The sequence below is a fragment of the Lathamus discolor genome, chromosome 1, assembly GCF_037157495.1.
Source record: "Lathamus discolor isolate bLatDis1 chromosome 1, bLatDis1.hap1, whole genome shotgun sequence".
NCBI classification, from domain to species: Eukaryota; Metazoa; Chordata; class Aves; order Psittaciformes; family Psittacidae; genus Lathamus; species Lathamus discolor.
The window spans coordinates 163,505,217-163,523,507 of NC_088884.1; the positions used below are offsets into that span (position 1 = coordinate 163,505,217).

The 18,291-nt window shown below is 47.0% G+C and overlaps 1 protein-coding gene across 1 annotated transcript in view; it reads left to right on the forward strand.

Moving 5' to 3' along the window:
• Positions 1 to 18,291, forward strand: part of ATRN (attractin) — a 181,212-nt gene that overhangs the window by 31,741 nt on the left and 131,180 nt on the right. Inside the window, 2 exon segments of the mRNA XM_065662241.1 lie at positions 10,423 to 10,506; positions 15,113 to 15,226. Coding sequence (XP_065518313.1) covers positions 10,423 to 10,506; positions 15,113 to 15,226 — 198 coding nt within the window.

Sequence of the window (18,291 nt, forward strand, 5' to 3'; positions counted from 1 at the left end):
ATGCAGTAATCTACATTTACATTTTAGCTTGGATGTTTGGCTCGACAGAGGAAGAGCTTAGTTTCAGGGGTGACCAGTGCTGCCTTGCTACTTCGGAGATGGGGCTGGAAATAAAGAACTGGAAGGATAGACATGGATGTACATTTCCTGTTCGATATAATAGGTGGAGAAACTCAGAGGCAAGAGCATTAGGTGGAGCTCCAGTGTGTTTCTGACGTGTCCGAACGTGGATGTTATTACAAGGCAGTGTCTTTAACTGGTGCTTGTAAAACGGGTGAAATGCTGGTTGGTTTGGGGATCCAGTAGTTTCTCATTATTTCCGTGTCCTCTGACATGAGGACGTGGTTTTGGAGGAGGAAAAACAGCTTTTCCTTTATTGTTTCTGTTGTCTGGTTGGGTTAATTCAGTGCCTTGTCAAATGGTTTCACCCTGGATATAATTCACTGGGGTAAAGGGTAAGAGATAAACCAAGTGTCTTCCATAAAGAGGATTTGAAGTGTGTTTTTTAGATTAAATGCCTTTTATATTCCTCTCGTTCCCCAGCAGAAGAGCTGGTCGGGCAAGCAGGATGTTAAAGGAACAACGAAACAACTGGGAGGAGCTCAGGTGTGGCTCAAGAGTACTTAAGCGAAGGTGGAGGAAGCATTTCAAGATTGATGCTGTTAATGATGCTGAAAGCTACTGGCAGCTCTGGCGGTATAATGGCAGAGGGACCAGCCAGACCATCACTGAAGAGATGACTTTGGTGGCATTCAATGGAGGTGATAGCAGAAGAGCAGGAGCTGGACAGTGTGTCAGGGTTGGGAGCATGATGGAGATACTGGTGGCCAACTGGAGAGGAGCGATGTTTGAAAATGATGGGTTTTAGCGTTTTGACTTCCTGGTGGTTTACTTACTGAAAGCCAGCTGTGACCCATCAGAGTGCGCTTGAGCCCGGACCCCCCCCATGTTCTGGGCTGCACCCCCAGAGCAGCAGCTCAGGGAGGGGATCCTGCCCCTCTGCTGTGCTCTGATCCAGCAGTCCTGATCCAGGTCTGGGGCAGCAGCACAAGAGGGACGTGGAGCTGCTGGAGCGAGGCCAGAGGAGGCCACGGAGATGTTGCAAGGGCTGGAGCAGCTCTGCTCTGGAGCCAGGCTGAGAGAGCTGGGCTGGGGCAGCCTGGACAAGAGAAGGCTCCTGAAGGGGAGACCTGAGAGCAGCTCCAGTGCCTGAAGGGGCTGCAGGAAAGCTGGAGAGGGGCTTGGGACAAGGGCCTGTAGGGACAGGCCAAGGGGAATGGCTTGAACCTGCCCTAGGGGAGACTGAGCTGAGCTCTTAGGCAGAAGCTCTTCCCTGTGAGGGTGCTGAGGCGCTGGCACCGGGTGCCCAGAGAAGCTGTGGCTGCCCCATCCCTGGCAGTGCTCAAGGCCAGGTTGGGCACAGGGGCTTGGAGCAAGCTGCTCCAGTGGAAGGGGTCCCTGCCTGTGGCAGGGGTTGGAGCTGGAGGAGCTCTAAGGTCTCTTCCAACCCAAACCATTCCATGATTCTATGATTTTTAAGACTGTAGGAACAAATGCTGCCTTTGCTCCTCCTGATCTCTCTCAGCCTGTCCATGGTCGTTCATTCTTCTTTGGAGCGCAGCAGCCTGTCAGATTAAGGCCTATCTTTCAGGAGCAAAGAGGGATTTAGCAGGTTTGTGAGCACCAGTGCTGCGCATTGTGACTCAGACAGGAGAGGCTGTGTTGGTACCTGCTGCTGGGTTTTACCTGCTGCAGTTTCTCTCCGCATCCTTTGTCAGACCTCGAAGGGTTTTCCAGGCTCTGCCCTTATCTCTGATCAGCAGCCAGGAAATCACTTTCCATATTTTTACATATCTCACACAGAAGGACGAACTAATCTCTTCCTTTGGAGAAATCGTGTTTCCCATTTCAAACTGTGTCAGTCACCTGTTTTTCTTAAAGCAAGACAGCTCCGTAGCATCAATTTAACTCTACCATGGGAAGTGGGATGAAAACAGCAGATAGTGAGCATAGGGAGTGATTGTCCCTCCTCTCTGACCTTGTGCCATGTTGAGAGTGGCGTAGTGCAGAGTGACCTTGAGATACCCGATCCTCTCTGGGAGGAAAACCGTGATGAAGGCAATGCAGAGGATGGTTTGTGAACGCTGGAATAGCAGCATGTTGTGAGAATGGTTGAAGGTGCTTTTTGCTTGCAAAATCATCGGGCTTTCTAGGGATTTCGTGGCTGTGTTCCTTTCTGTCAAGGACTATGGCACTACTGGGGGAATGTTAAGCTCGTGCTTTCCAACTGGAGTGTTTAGTTGGGCTGCAGTTGTAGATCAGTAGTGGAGTCACCTTCATCGGCTTGTAGCTTGCGAACTGATTGAGTGCTCTTTGGAGCTGTTGAGGAGCGTTCCCACTGAAGTTGGGACCTTTCTTCAGACCCTGTGTCAAGCCACCATTACCGCAGTATGAGGACATGAGCTGGGCTTCTTGGAGATGGAGATGTGCACCATCCAGAAGGTTTTACCCCGGAGTTTTGGAAATCACAGGGTAGAGCTGTCTTTAAGATGATGCAGAAACCAATGGGAAGGCACCATGGGAGGAGTAACTGAAAAAGTTTCAGGGTGAAGAAGTGACTTTGTACCCTTTGTGGTAGACAGATTGAGTGACCTGGGGTTGCTCAGAGAAGAGAAGGCTCCTTAAGGGGCGAAACCTTACAGCAGCTCCAGTGCCTAAAGGGGCTGCAGGAAACCTGGAGAGGGGCTTGGGACAAGGGCCTGTAGGGACAGGCCAAGAGGAATGGCTTGAACCTGCCCGAGGGGAGACTGAGCTGAGCTCTTAGGCAGAAGCTCTTCCCTGGGAGGGTGCTGAGGCGCTGGCCCAGGGTGCCCAGAGAAGCTGTGGCTGCCCCATCCCTGGCAGTGCTCAAGGCCAGGTTGGACACAGGGGCTTGGAGCAAGCTGCTCCAGTGGAAGGGGTCCGTGCCCGTGGCAGGGGCTGGAGCTGGAGGAGCTTTAAGGTCCCTTCCAACACAAACCAGGCTGGGATTCTATGATATGATTCTGCAATAGATGTGGCACTCTGGGGTCACGGTAAGCAGTGACTTTTGCAGTTCACTCCCCTTGAGGACTCTCTTGTCTTAGCTGCACTGCAGGCTTTGGAGTCTCTGTGTACACCCAGAGTTGTTCATCCTTAGCTACCTTTTGCTGCAGAGGTTAAATCCTTATGGAACTTGATTTTGCACTAATACCATTACCTTCATCAGTGTGAGACCTGGGGCGTAATGAATTTCTTTTCCCAGCTGTGCCCACGGTGTGGCAGAAGAGGGGATTTAGCTGTTACACATTCAAAACTCATCCAGTAGCTGCATAGATTATATTCATCTGCTTCTCTCATCCCCTATTGTTGCTGAGCACTCTTCCCTGCCTATAAATGAGGGCATTTGCTTATAGCAGACCCTAGAAGGATATATCTATCCTTCAACCTCAGGCGTTTAGAGAGCAAATGAACAAAGCTAAATTGTTAATCAATTGAGGCTAGAATGCCATTGTTCTGGTAATAGGCTGTAACAGCCCTTTCTTTATTGGCTTCAACTTCAGATTTACCCGAAACAATGGCTTTTAATTGTGGTGTGCTTGAGGCAGCGAAGCAACACTTGGGAAGGAAAAGGGGGAGAGGAGGAAAACTCATTGTTTGCATCAGTGTCTAGATTTAGCAAGTTCAAAATTAGGATGAGAACTGGGTTTGGGGTTTGTTTCTTTTTGTGTGGTTTTTTTATGGTTGGAAAAGCTGTGCTAAGACTCTCCAGACAATATGCTGATAATTCTGTGCTGTTGTGTCACTGCAGTTTTAGTGAGTGCAATGCAAAGCAATCCTGAGATCCATCGGTGACCTCTTAGAGGTTAAGGTTTAATGTGCTATGTAAACCAAACAAGCCAGCGTGCCTTTCTGGGTAATGAACAGAAACCAGCCTGCATTTTACCTCTTCATGGAATCCCAGCGGGGTTTGGGTTGGAAGGGACCTTTAAGCTCATCCAGTCCCAACCCCTGCCAGGGGCAGGGACCCCTTCCACTGGAGCAGCTTGCTCCAAGCCCCTGTGTCCAGCCTGGCCTTGAGCACTGCCAGGGATGGGGCAGCCACAGCTTCTCTGGGCACCCTGTGCCAGCGCCTCAGCACCCTCCCAGGGAAGAGCTTCTGCCTCAGAGCTCAGCTCAGTCTCCCCTCGGGCAGGTTCAAGCCATTCCCCTTGGCCTGGCCCTGCATCCCTTGTCCCAAGCCCCTCTCCAGGTTTCCTGCAGCCCCTTTAGGCACTGGAGCTGCTCTCAGGTCTCCCCTTCAGGAGCCTTCTCTTGTCCAGGCTGCCCCAGCCCAGCTCTCTCAGCCTGGCTCCAGAGCAGAGCTGCTCCAGCCCTCGCAGCATCTCCGTGGCCTCCTCTGGCCTCGCTCCAGCAGCTCCACGTCCCTCTTGTGCTGCTGCCCCAGAGCTGGATCAGGGCTGCAGGGGGGGTCTCCCCATCACACTGCAGAGGGGCAGGATCCCCTCCCTGAGCTGCTGCTCACACTCTGGGGGTGCACCCAGCACACGGGGGGGTTCTGGGCTCAAGCGCTCACTGAAGCTGGGTCATGGGGAGCTTCTCCTCACCCAGGACCCCAAAGTCCTCCTCAGGGCTGCTCCGTCCCATCTCCTCCAGGGAACATAAATTTCTGCAGCACCCCATTGCCATCATGTACCTTCACTGTTGCGATGCTTTGGAAGGGAGTGCTGCAGAATGATTTTATCCCACGTTACAATTTATTCTCAACTTTGTGACTTTTTGTACTCGGCTGTTAACAGGAGGAATCACTTTGGATTCATTCGACGGTAATTAGAAAACAGCTTTGAGTCTTTGCCTAGCTGTGCATTTCACGTCTCTGTAGGAACTTTGTTGCTCTGTGTTAATTTGTATTTGAGAAATGCGTGTTTCTATCATTACTTGTGCTTTATTAAAACATGGATTTATCTGAACTTTTCCAGTATCACATCTGGCTTTTTACCCAGGAGATGCCATTGTTTGTATCCTATTTTCTTGTGTTAACGTTGTGCTTGTCAGGGATTCCCAGAACTAGCAGGGAGTAGCTGAATGCACAGAGCTCTTTTACATACCGTGTCTCTCTTTGAAGCTCTCTTTTGTGATCTCCATCCTTTTCCTTGCTTCCCTTTTGCCTTTGTCTTACAAGAAACTGAACCAAGCTTCACTCAAGGTGGAAGCCCTTGGAATTCAGCTCTCAAATCCCTTTTTCCCCCTTTAAGGATTGCAGCCCATGTGAAAATCAGTGCAAAATTCACACCAGCTCTGCAGCACAGTTTCCACCCGGTAGAGTTTGAAACAAGCCGTAAGTAGTGTGTGTGTGCGTATGAGGCTATGTATATGACAAGGGGTAATGGGTTCAAACTGAAACAGGGGAAGTTTAGATTGGATCTAAGGAGGAAATTCTTTCCTGTGAGGGTGGTGAGGCACTGGAATGGGTTGCCCAGGGAGGTTGTGAGTGCTCCATCCCTGGCAGTGTTCAAGGCCAGGTTGGACAGAGCCTTGGGTGGGATGGTTTAGTGTGAGGTGTCCCTGCCCATGGCAGGGGGGTTGGAACTGGATGATCTTGAGGTCCTTTCCAACCCAAACTGTTCTATGATTCTATAATACTCTCACAACGCACACTAGAAGACTCCTACCTCCAGGTAAAATGCCACGAACACCATCAGGCTCTGAAGTCTTTTGCCCTACTGAATGCCTTCAGCATATTTATTATATCATAGAATCATAGAATGGTTTGGTTTGGAAAGGACCTTAAGATCATCCAGTTCCAGCCCCCTGCCACAGGCAGGGACAACTCGCACTAAGCCATGTCACCCAAGGCTCCATCCAGCCTGGCTTTGAACACTGACAGGGATGGCGCATTCCCAACTTCATCACTCAGATGCAAGATTTAGACACAAGGAAGTATGGAGAAATACCAATTCCTATTTGTCTTTGCTAACTAGTAGGATGTGATGCTTCTCTACTAGAAGCACTTATGAACTACTTGGGTGTTCCAGCTCTTACCCTACAAGCTGCATGTGCTACACCCTAAGAAAACAAAAAGCAAGGTCCTTTAAGAGTTTCCTGTTGCATAAACACCCATACACAAAGGTGGGAAAACATATACAAAGCCTAAGTAATGCATTTAGCACCTACAAAGCCGCAATATTAACTTTAAAACCTCCAGGTGCAAAAACAATTGCAAGGATCTGTTTATAAAACTCCAGATTTAAAATCATAGAATAGTTAGGGTTGGAAAGGACCTCAAGATCATCCAGTTCCAACCCCCCTGCCATGGGCAGGGACACCTCTCACTAAACCATCCCACCCAAGGCTTCATCCAACCTGGCCTTGAACACTGCCAGGGATGGAGCACTCACAACCTCCCTGGGCAACCCATTCCAGTGCCTCACCACCCTCACAGGAAAGAATTTCCTCCTTAGATCTAATCTAAACTTCCCCTGTTTCAGTTTTAACCCATTACCCCTTGTCCTGTCACTACAGTTCCTGATGAAGAGTCCCTCCCCAGCATCCCTATAGGCCCCCTTCAGGTACTGGAAGCTGCTATGAGGTCTCCCTGCAGCCTTCTCTTCTCCAGGCTGAACAGCCCCAACTTCCTCAGCCTGTCTTCATACGGGAGGTGCTCCAGCCCCTGATCATCCTCGTGGCCTCCTCTGGACTTGTTCCAGCAGTTCCATGTCCTTTTTATGTTGAGGACCCCAGAACTGCACACAATGCTCCAAGTGAGGTCTCACTTTTGTATAGCCCCATGTATGTAGGAGAATGTCCTGTGCTAAAGTACTTCATTCCTGGAGTGTTTTCGCTCCTTGAGTTACTTGTTTATTCCTTTCCCCAGCCTTTGAATATGGACAAAGCCAAAACGTTGTATAGGATGTGTCCTGGTTATCGGTGCCCTCCAGTGCTGGTGTCCCAACCATGACGGAGTTGGAAAGAGCAAGGAGTTTGTTTGCTTTTTTACTGGAGCTGGGGCATCAGCTTAGCTTTCCCTATTGAATGTAAAGACGGAATTCCTTCTACATTCTGTCTGCTATCTAAAAGCTTCAGTTTGCTTTTAGTGCTGTGTGTTTATTTCTGTCTTTCTTGGAGCATGTCTGTGGGAGGCTGTTCATAGACTAACATGGTTCTGCTGATGCCCTCCTCATACCGGGCAGTATGTGGGTAAAGAGCTTGGTTCCAATTGCTTTTGCTTTCAGAGATGTCAACTCTGATTATTATTGTTACTATTTTAATACTCTTTATTTGTTCATAATGGCAGCAGCTGCTAAAGCTTAGTAAAGAATTTGAGATACTTGCAGATGAACTTCTTTGATATGGTATTCGCTAAATACTTGGGTTTGGTTATTTTTGTAAAGCTAAATCCCACGGTTTATGTTTATATTGCTGAACTATCATAGACTCATAGGATCCTAGGCTGGTTTGGGTTGGAAGGGACCTTAAAGCTCCTCCAGCTCCAACCCCTGCCACGGGCAGGGACCCCTTCCACTGGAGCAGCTTGCTCCAAGCCCCTGTGTCCAACCTGGCCTTGAGCACTGCCAGGGATGGGGCAGCCACAGCTTCTCTGGGCACCCTGTGCCAGCGCCTCAGCACCCTCACAGGGAAGAGCTTCTGCCTAAGAGCTCAGCTCAGTCTCCCCTCGGGCAGGTTCAAGGGAAGACCTTGCAGACCACTCTCAGAAGTCCTTATGTTCCTTGTTAAAATACCTAGATATGATTAAATTATGCTGATGTTGAAATGCTCCTTTTTATTCCCAAGATATGTCATAGCTGGGGCTATAGCACTAACAAGGGTACTGTACTTTTTGTTCCTATCACTCTTGATAGCATTCCTGTGGTGAATGGTTTAATAATAGTTTCCAGAGAAGATTGTTCCAAGGGTTTTCTGAGCAGAGACTCTGTGAGGGCTGCATAAGCTCATTTTGAGCTTGTGAGACTGCTCAGGTTTCCAGAGTCTCTTTATGCTGTCAGTACCGAAGTGTTGATACAGATCCTTCCCTTTCCACAGGTATTATGATCCAAGGGGTGATTTTATAGATAAAAAGTGGGTATGTTATTGTGTACAGCTTAGAATTGGCGTCTGGATTTGCAAATTCCTGCTCAGGAAATAAGAAATGTGCATTTTCAAAGCTTTATTCAGCACCTGCCTTTTGAAAATATCACACTGAGTGTCTGAGGTTGAAAAGCGTTATAATAAATGAATGTGAAGGGGAAGGGGGTTGTCAGAACCTGTGAGTTTTGCCGTGTTAATTTGGATGAGGGATGAACCTTCAAAGTGCTTTATGGAAAAGATTGTGGAAAATCATTTCAACTCAGTCCAGCTATTTCAGGTAGATTAGTTGATGACATTAACAGATCACTGGCAAAAGACACAGCAAAAGGTTCCGAGATACGGGGTGTGGAAACTTCTGATCTTGTTTCCTCCTCTTTTCTGCCAAATGTGATTTTGCAGTGGTTTTGTTTTGCTACACGTGTGTTGCAAGTGGGACGATGTAGCTTTGCCAGAAGGCTGTGTTGTGCTCCTTCCACGTGCTGATGATGGAGTTCATAACCTCCCTACGTTCAGGTGCCAGTCCTGCTTCAGGTGCCAATATGGGCTCTGCCAGACCGTAGTGGTTGGGCATCTGCAAATACCGCTTCCATTTGAGGTCATCCTGGCCTGGTAATTTATTTTCAACTGGTCCTGCCATACTTCAGCTATTTGTTGAGGCCAATCTGGAATATTTTGACTCATGTATATGAGACGGGAGTATGTATCTCAATGGTCTGGCTCTTGGCTTTGTCTTCTGCCCATGCATGTTCCTACCAGTCTCTGTGTGAAGGTAGTAGATGCAGAACCTCAGTGCCTGTTCTTTTGGAGCCCAGTGATATATCTGGTACTTCAGACTCCTGCTAGATCCTTCTCCTTCAGCCTTGATGAAGTGTGAGTGTCATCTCTGTTGTCTGTGAGAATAGAATCCCAGCCTGGTTTGTGTTGGAAGGGACCTTAAAGCTCATCCAGCTCCAACCCTTGCCATGAACAGGGACACCTTCCACTAGAGCAGCTTGCTCCAAGCCCCTGTGTCCAACCTGGCCTTTGGAGACCTTTGCAGAAAATACACCTCATTAAAATATACGGAGAGGAGAAGTTGCAGCTGCAGCCAGTGCATTGTTAACCTCAGTGGTGTGGATGTGTTTGGTTGTCACGTTTGGAGAGTAGGATTAATGGAAACATGAAAGCGAAGTTTGTGTGGCTTCACTCACTCTTTCCTATGTCCCTAATTCATGGTCATTACAAGTGATGAGCATTCCAAGTGCCGAGCCTGAATATCCATTTCCTTGGTACCACAACAAAGGGTTGAGCATAGTTCTGAGATGTGCTGCCAGCTGTTCATCAGAACACCCTTCTGACCTATGGGGTTTGCTGCTTCTGTTTGGACAGCCCTGCAAGCAGTGGCCAGACAGTGCAGCTGTGTAGACTTTGCATGAACTTTTGCATGGTGTTCTGCAGATGTCGAGAGAACTGAGTCCTTTGTTGGCTTTGTTCCCTTCTCTCTTTCAGTGGCACCTTAATATTTAATGGTTTTAAGTGGTGCAGGTCACTGAGTGTCCTGGGATGACTGATGCAAACTGTACTTTCTGCTTTTACCTCCTTCTCCACAGTCTTTTGCTACTGTCAAATTGTCAGCACGTAGTTATAGATGCACAGGGGAAGGGATATTCATAGGGTTGTCCTGGCACTGTCCTGGCATTGGGGACCACTCAGCTCTTGGACTTCAGTCACTTAGTGTGAGATGACATGGGGATGGGAACATGCTTCTGAAGGTGCTGGCTGCCTGGAGCTGCCATGCTCTGGTGTCCTGAGTGATGCAGCTCTTGGTACTTGAGGAATGAAGGTCTTAATTTGCACCAAAGGGTTATGGGGGTTAGTGTTTTTGTCAGGAGGTCGTCAAGGAACTTTGTGAAGAGTCAAGTAGCGCATGGGTGAGAGGTTGCACCATGGACATCATCTGAGCTTCATGCAAGAATTGTGTTGTTTGTATAAAGGAATAAGGAATATATATGATATAGGAATAATTTTAGCTTTTCTGTTAGGGCATTCAAGTTTCTGGTTATGTGATGTCTACATAGATACGGATTGGGAACCATACCATTGGGCTGGTGGCGAAACCATCGCTCTCAACTGTCATTCCAGGGCAATCATCAGAAAGCATGTACAGAGTTTAGCAGGAGAACCCCAATTGCTCAGCTGTGTTTTGTTGTGCTGTTGGTTTGTTTGTAGTGGCTCTGAAGTAACCAAAGCCCTTATGATGGATCTCGTAAACTTAGGAAATCCTTCATGAATGCTTCGTTCTGCTGGAGGCTAATGCTTGCCTTTGCTTTTTCGTTACAGGCTCACTGGACCTTCAGGGTATGTCACGGATGGGCCTGGGAATTACAAATACAAAACAAAATGCACGTGGCTCATAGAAGGAAGGTGAGTGTAGAAAACCAGGGGCTTAGTGTTGCATATTGTGAATTTTAGGTGAGGTTTATCTGCATTAACTAATTCTAGGTCTTGTGATTCTTTTCTGCTATCCTTAAAGCTAGATAGACCAGCATTTAGTCAGTCCTGGTAAGTAAGTTGGGTTTTTTGTGCAACTGAGCCCACCAAAGTGGCTTCTGAATTGCAGATTTGCTGTGTAAAATACCCCCTCAAGTTGGAACTCCATGTGGAACGTGAAAATCCATGCATTTGTGTAAATAAATGAAGAATCATGATTCATTTAACTGTTGCTCTATCAGGCCATTCAGATCTTGGGCTTCAACATATATGGGACTATATGGTAGTATGTTAAAAAATAGAGCAAACTAAAGCCTCTTATTCATGAAGAATCAGTTTCTATATGACGCACTTCAGATGCTTATTTATTCTCTGGGCCACAAGGACTTCAGAGGTACCACTGACCTGTTCTCCAAAGGCTACCTAAACTGCAGAAGACCCTCAGACCTCTTCCCCTCACTTCCTCCCTTTCCTGTGTTTGATCCTTATCTTCCTTATACTGATTTCTTGCCGAGAATTTTAGGAGTAACATATGTAGTGCATACCCTCATAGCAGCCTTCCAGTATATGAAGGGGTGCTATAGGGGATGGACTCTTCCTTAGGAACTATAGTGACAGGACAAGGGGTAACGGGTTCAAACTTAAACAGGGGAAGTTTAGATTGAATATAAGGAGGAAATTCTTTCCTGTGAGGGTGGTGAGGCACTGGAATGGGTTGCCCAGGGAGGTTGTGAGTGCTCCATCCCTGGCAGTGTTCAAGGCCAGGTTGGACAGAGCCTTGGGTGAGATGGTTTAGTGTGAGGTGTTCATGCCCATGGCAGGGGGTTGGAACTGGATGATCTTGAGGTCCTTTCCAACCCTAACTAGTCTATGATTCTATGACTGTCTTCTGATTGATGGTGCAGCAGTTCAGAGCATCTGACTTGTCGAAATACGTTTTTCATAGGTGCGGTCTGATGCCAGGACTGTGAAACCACTTTGTTTAGTTTCTCAATCTTTGCACGGTCAGTTATGATGCTGTGTGATAACAGCTCTGCATTGAGTTACATTCCATGCTGTTCCCTGAATCTGTAAGTAGAGCACTTTGTGGATCGGATCGACTCATGTGAGAGTTAGGACTTGCAGTGAATGCCTGTAAGCCAAGGTCTTTTAGCATCTTAGAACCATAGAATCCCAGACTGGTTTGTGTTGGAAAGGAGCTTAAAGCTCCTCCAGCTCCAACCCCTGCCACGGGCAGGGACCCCTTCCACTGGAGCAGCTTGCTCCAAGCCCCTGTGTCCAACCTGGCCTTGAGCACTGCCAGGGATGGGGCAGCCACAGCTTCTCTGGGCACCCTGTGCCAGCGCCTCAGCACCCTCCCAGGGAAGAGCTTCTGCCTCAGAGCTCAGCTCAGTCTCCCCTGGGGCAGGTTCAAGCCATTCCCCTTGGCCTGGCCCTACAGGCCCTTGTCCCAAGCCCCTCTCCAGCTTTCCTGCAGCCCCTTTAGGCCCTGGAGCTGCTCTCAGGTCTCCCCTTCAGGAGCCTTCTCTTGTCCAGGCTGACCCAGCCCAGCTCTCTCAGTCTTGGAGGATCTGATCTTAGTGGATGAGAACTTACTCAAAGCCCAGAGTACACTTTTCCTTAGTCTTCTCTCTATGTTTGGGAGGTTTGATGAGCGAAAGGGAGTTGGCATTCTCTTCATCTGCTTCAGACGTTTATTTTGGATGAGTAAGTTAAATGCCTAAGCTCCGGAGATACTCCATTGGTGAGGGCTAAGCTGTTCCAGAGCACCATCCAGAACACTGAAACCAGGAGCCTACCACTCACTATTAACCAAATAAGGAGCCCAGTTCTTTAATGTGGTTAAGATCAAAAGGTAGATGCAACACCTCTTCATTTTTGTAGGTAATAAAAATACATCTGCAACCAGTTTGGAATTACAAGTAATTAAACTAGGTTTTGCAGGAATGCTATTGCAAACAAGCCAGCCTCAGCAGTTCCAGTCCAGCCAGCTTCACTCTCAGAACGTCTTCTTCTAAAGGATAACGTGACTCATATTTTTATCAGAAGTGAAGTGCTGCTCATGTGTCCCTGATAATGTCACCATAACTGTTCCTTCAGCCTTTGTTTGCTCTACTGAGGAGCTTCCTAGAGAGCTATCACTTTGTGGGCTTTGAAGTGAGATCTTAACTTGCTGGGAAGAGGTAGGCGAAAACCTTCCTCCTTCTTTCATAGCCAGGCATTTAAGTCGGTGTCCTTTTCCTGATTGTTACCGCCTGCTGTGAGAGGATGGTGGTAAACAGAAAGGACATAATCACCCCGATTCAGCAGCTGAAATACGCACCCTTGGGAAAATAGCCCAAGCTCTCTGCCAAAAGTGAAATTCCCAGAGAGATCCGGACTTGGAAAACAACATCTGCAGACCTGTTAAATTCTGTTGGGTGCCCTCACCTTGTTGCTAGCGTGCCAGGATGTGGAGGGCTTTTGGGGTTACCAAATAAAGGTACCACCCAAACATGCATTGGAGACGCTGGGTAAATGCAGATGTGAAGTAAGCCATGTGTTCCTTGCTATATTCTTGCTCCATTCTTGATTCTTCTGTGCTGGGGTCCTCATCCTGGGATGTCCTCCTTATTTTTCGCCAGCAGCATGAGTTAAGGCCAGTGAGATCCATCCAGCCTGAGGATCCCTCTTGAGGCAGAACCTGTAGCCATGCACCTTGTGACCCTGCAGATGAGTGCTGTCTGGTAATGAGTTGTTAGCTGTAGCAAAGAGAATCGCTTTTTGTTCTTGGCCTAAAGATTTTATTGATTAAGTGTTTCTTTCTGCTCTTCCACTGTCAGAGCATTACATTAGCAGCAACCCCCCTACAATTTCATAGCTGCTCCCTTTCGAAACGATGAGTCCTCTTTATAGCTTTCCTTTAAGCAAGACATTATCCTTGAGTTACGCCTGCTGCTCTCTTTCCATAGGTCTGGGGTAGATCATTGTGCCTTTCAAAAAAGACTCTCTCTGCAGAGTAACTCCCTAAAGAATTCCCCTTCTGTGGGAAGGGGGGGACTCTGGCAAGCTGACACGTTATTCATTTATTTGATTAGGATGAACAAGGATTTCATCTGAACCTGAGGGCAAATGCTGTTGAAGAGCTCCTAATCACACCTATCCTTTCAACAGCCCCAGCTGTGGGTAGGAAAAGGCAGGGGTCTATAGAGTCACTTCCCTTTTATCTCCGGCTCCAAGCACAATGCTAGTGTTATTTTCATCCTCCTTGTGCTAAGCCCTAAATTAGGTATCTGCCATGGCTTCTGTGTGGTTCTCTTTAGATATTTCTTTGCTCATTAGCCATGAAACTAATAGTGTCTAAACTTGGTTATGGCTTAGCGGGCATCTTTTATGTGTGGAGTGAAAGAAATGCTGACAAGCTTTGGTGTCTGAACTAGTGTTTTCATCCTCAGATCAAAGAACTAAAACCTTTTTCCTGCTGATGCATCTTGGGAGATCAGGCATCCAGATGGTCTTCTCTTGACTTAGTGAGTCAGCAGAGTAGATCATAAAATCACAACATGGTTTATGTTGGAAGGGACCTTAAAGCTCATCCGGTTCCAACCCCCTGCCATGGGCAGGGACACCTTCCACTAGAGCAGCTTGCTCCAAGCCCTGTAGATGCCTCTTGAAGGGTGGTGTGCTGGGCCAGCTGCATTCATCAGGAAGGCTTCAAGTCCTTTCTGAGGACTTCCAGCTCGTTCCATTTTCAACTGGTCCTGGTAGTTTTTATAACTCATCTCCAAAAGAAAGCCAAGCTGCCTCATTAGATCTGTCGAGAGCGAGGGCCACTGATTGCTTTGTGCGTGTTGAAAGTCCACGTAACAACCAAAAACCTTATTTTTGGCTAAAGTTAAAGCTCCAGGGCCTTCCACCCTGTGGAAGATGGGTCTCCTCTGCGTTCTTTTGCCCTGTTTATTCACGTTCCCAGAAGATGGAGAGCAAGACAGATAATTTCTTAGGTTAGCATCCACTGAGGCATGTTTCTGGTTTCAGTTTGGAGCAGCTTCCCTCGGGCAAGCTGTCTGTACTGCACAAGTAATAATGTAATAAAAGAAGGATTTCTTCCAGCTTCTGGGCAAATAGATCATCTCAGGCCATCGTAATGATATCAATCTGCAGAAAAGAGCTTTCAACTCTGGTGACCTCCCTGACAGTGTCTGTGATTCTTCATGTGCAATGTACATGCAGGATTTCCTTGCTTGCCCCTGCGAAGCCCTGTCACTAAGGGAGTCAGCACTGGTGAAGAGCAGTGGACTGGCTGTGCTTGCTCTTCAGTTCTGCTGATGGGGACAAGTTTAAGGACACAGTTTTTCTGGCTGTGAAGAACATGTTGCTTAATCCCATGGGAGCATGCACCCAAATGAAGAAAGCCACATGTCTGATACACCTCAGTTACACCAAGTCACTCGGTTTAGTCTTGGTTAAAGCAGAGCTTCACACCAGAGAAGCTTGTTGGAGGGACTTTGTGTCAAGAGGTTAATTACAACCCTTTTGTTCATTATTGTGTTTTTTACAGGCCGAACACAATCCTCAGGCTTCGATTCAATCACTTTGCCACAGAGTGCAGTTGGGACCACTTGTATGTGTATGATGGAGATTCAATTTACGCTCCCTTACTGGCAGCTTTTAGGTAAGTTCCTCTTGGTAAGAATCTGACTTGATGCAATGATATTTCTTCAGTTTGGAGCCTGAAACAAATGTGGCTTCCAGCAGCCTAAATATGTTCAAGTAATCTAAATATATAATACTGCTAAGACAGCACATAGAGCAAGTGTCCTTTTGTGCAGTCGTCGTCAGCATCAACAATTAAGGGGTTGTTTTTGCTTGTACAATGAACAAATCATGTTACTGCACTGTAGCATGTAAAGTATTATGTTTTCATTTCCAAATCCTGATTATTTGAGAGACAAAAAATTATTGTCATCTGGTAGAGCTTGAGATGCTTTGGTATGCAGGCTGCTTCTCAAGTAGAAAGCTGCCCCATTTATCAGGTTTGAACACGACTGAAGTTTAACTCATTATATGTCAATGCTGACAGAAGGCAAAAGCTGGTTAATCAATGTTGCAGATGTACATGTCTCCCCTGGCAGGTTCAAGCCATTCTCCTTGTCCTGTCCCTACAGGCCCTTGTCCAAAGCCCCTCTCCACATTTCCTGCAGCCCCTTTAGGCACTGGAGCTGCTCTAAGGTCTCCCCTTTGGGAGCCTTCTCTTGTCCAGGCTGCCCCAGCCCAGCTCTCTCAGCCTGGCTTCATCTTATGTACCTTAAACTTTACATTTCCAAACTCTTTGGAACATGTTCAGAAACAGCAGTGATGGGTCAAGCAACCTGCTAAAAACATAAAAGATACTATGTGTTTAAAAAGATAATATGCAAGATGGATGCTTGGAATTTGGCTTGTCTGTCTGTGGTGAGAGGCTCATTTGTGGATGCTGGTCAATGGTCGATACGTTGAATCCTCTTTGTACCTGTGCCTTTATGTACTTCACCCTTGCAGTGACAAGCACCCTCTTACGTTTTCTGTTCTTTTAGCTGAAATTCGAGAAACTAATCCCAAGTTGTGTATGGAAAAACTAATGTTTCCCTTTGGACTCTGCTTGTTCCAAGTGATTGAGTAACTGTTTCCAGAATTAACCTTCTGCTGTGCTTCCTTTCATTTGTGAAATGAAGTTCTAAAAATACTTCATGTTTGTTCTAAAAAACCCTTGTAATCTCTATGAGAAGAGGTCAGCAAAGGAACAAAAAGTTGATGAAAACGTGAAAAACACCATGTGTTTTTCCTTGTCTTCAACTGAAAATCCAGAGTTGTTTTGTCTTGAGAGAATGCTTCCTGTAAACCTTCAGTGTAACTGAAGTCAAAACAGGACCCACAAATGAGTTATTATCTTATTCGCACCACATCTAAAGAAGGGGAAACCTTCTTCCTGATAGGCTGAGGAAGTTGGGGCTGTTCAGCCTGGAGAAGAGAAGGCTGCAGGGAGACCTCATAGCAGCCTTCCAGTACCTGAAGGGGGGCCTATAGGGATGCTGGGGAGGGACTCTTCATTAGGGACTGTAGTGACAGGACAAGGGGTAACGGGTTCAAACTGAAACAGGGGAAGTTTAGATTGGATCTAAGGAGGAAATTCTTTCCTGTGAGGGTGGTGAGGCACTGGAATGGGTTGCCCAGGGAGGTTGTGCGTGCTCCATCCCTGGCAGTGTTCAAGGCCAGGTTGGACAGAGCCTTGGGTGGGATGGTTTAGTGTGAGGTGTCCCTGCCCATGTCAGGGGGGTTGGAACTGGATGATCTTGAGGTCCTTTCCAACCCTAACTATCTATGATTCTAAGTACAATCTGGAAGCACCCTCCTGGTATCATGCATTGAATTGATATGCGGCAAGAGGAAGAAATGTCATCTTTTGAGTCATAGTCATTTTGCTCTTCTCAAGCTAATTCTCAATACGCTGTTGAAAAGGTGAAATACTGGTGATTTGTGCCCATAATTTCTTGTGTGTTTCCCCAAAATGAATAGGCTTTTGAAACTGAGGTTATAAGTAGTTCACAGCATTAACAATTATGGTTCGGGCTTTAAAGTCATCAGTAAATCATTAGGAAATCTCTGCCTGAGGACAAGCTTAATACAGTGATATTTTTGAGGTAGGAAAAGATGTCACTTACTTGTTTAATTGCTTCTTTAGATGACATTAGAATTTCATCTTCATTAGTCATGAGCTGTGCTGTTCATAGAACCATAGAATAGTTAGGGTTGGAAAGGACCTTAAGGATCATTCAGTTCCAACCCCCCTGCCATGGGCAGGGACACCTCACACTAAACCATCCCACCCAAGGCTTCATCCAACCTGGCCTTGAACACTGCCAGGGATGGAGCACTCACAACCTCCCTGGGCAACCCATTCCAGTGCCTCAGCACCCTCACAGGAAAGAATTTCCTCCTTAGATCCAATCTAAACTTCCCCTGTTTCAGTTTGAACCCGTTACCCCTTGTCCTGTCACTACAGTCCCTGATGAAGAGTCCCTCCCCAGCATCCCTATAGGCCCCCTTCAGGTACTGGAAGCTGCTCTGAGGTCTCCACGCAGCCTTCTCTTCTCCAGGCTGAACAGCCCCAACTTCCTCAGCCTGTCTTCATACGGGAGGTGCTCCAGTCCCCTGAGCATCCTCATGGCCTCCTCTGGACTCGTTCTAACAGCTTAATGTCCTTTTTATGTTTTTATCTTCATACGGAAGATACTGTTCAGTAAACCAACTGCAGGAACAGAGTCTTGAGCAACATAGTGTAGTGTGAGGCATCCCTGTCCATGGCAGGGATTTGAAACTGGATGATCTTAAGGTCCTTTCCAACCCAGACCATTCTATGAAATAGCAGAAGCTTCATATTGGGATGAAGTGCAAAAAACCCTCTGTTTGAAAATACCTTTCTCTGATAGAAAAAGAAATGCACAAGGTTTTTTCAAGAGCAGTCTTAATATTTTAGCTCTTTTCTTTGCTTATAATAGATTTTAGTATTACCCATAACCACATTGCACTCTTCGCTGTTAATGCTCCGTGCCAGGGGATTTGCAAGGCTGAGCTTTGTACAGTTGGCCACTTTGTTGATGAACACTGTAAATTCCTCCCTCTAAAGCTCAGTTTTTGTTACCTCCCTGGCTTCTAACAGCACTTTCCCCAGCCCTCCCTTCCTTCCCTGCTCTCATCTTG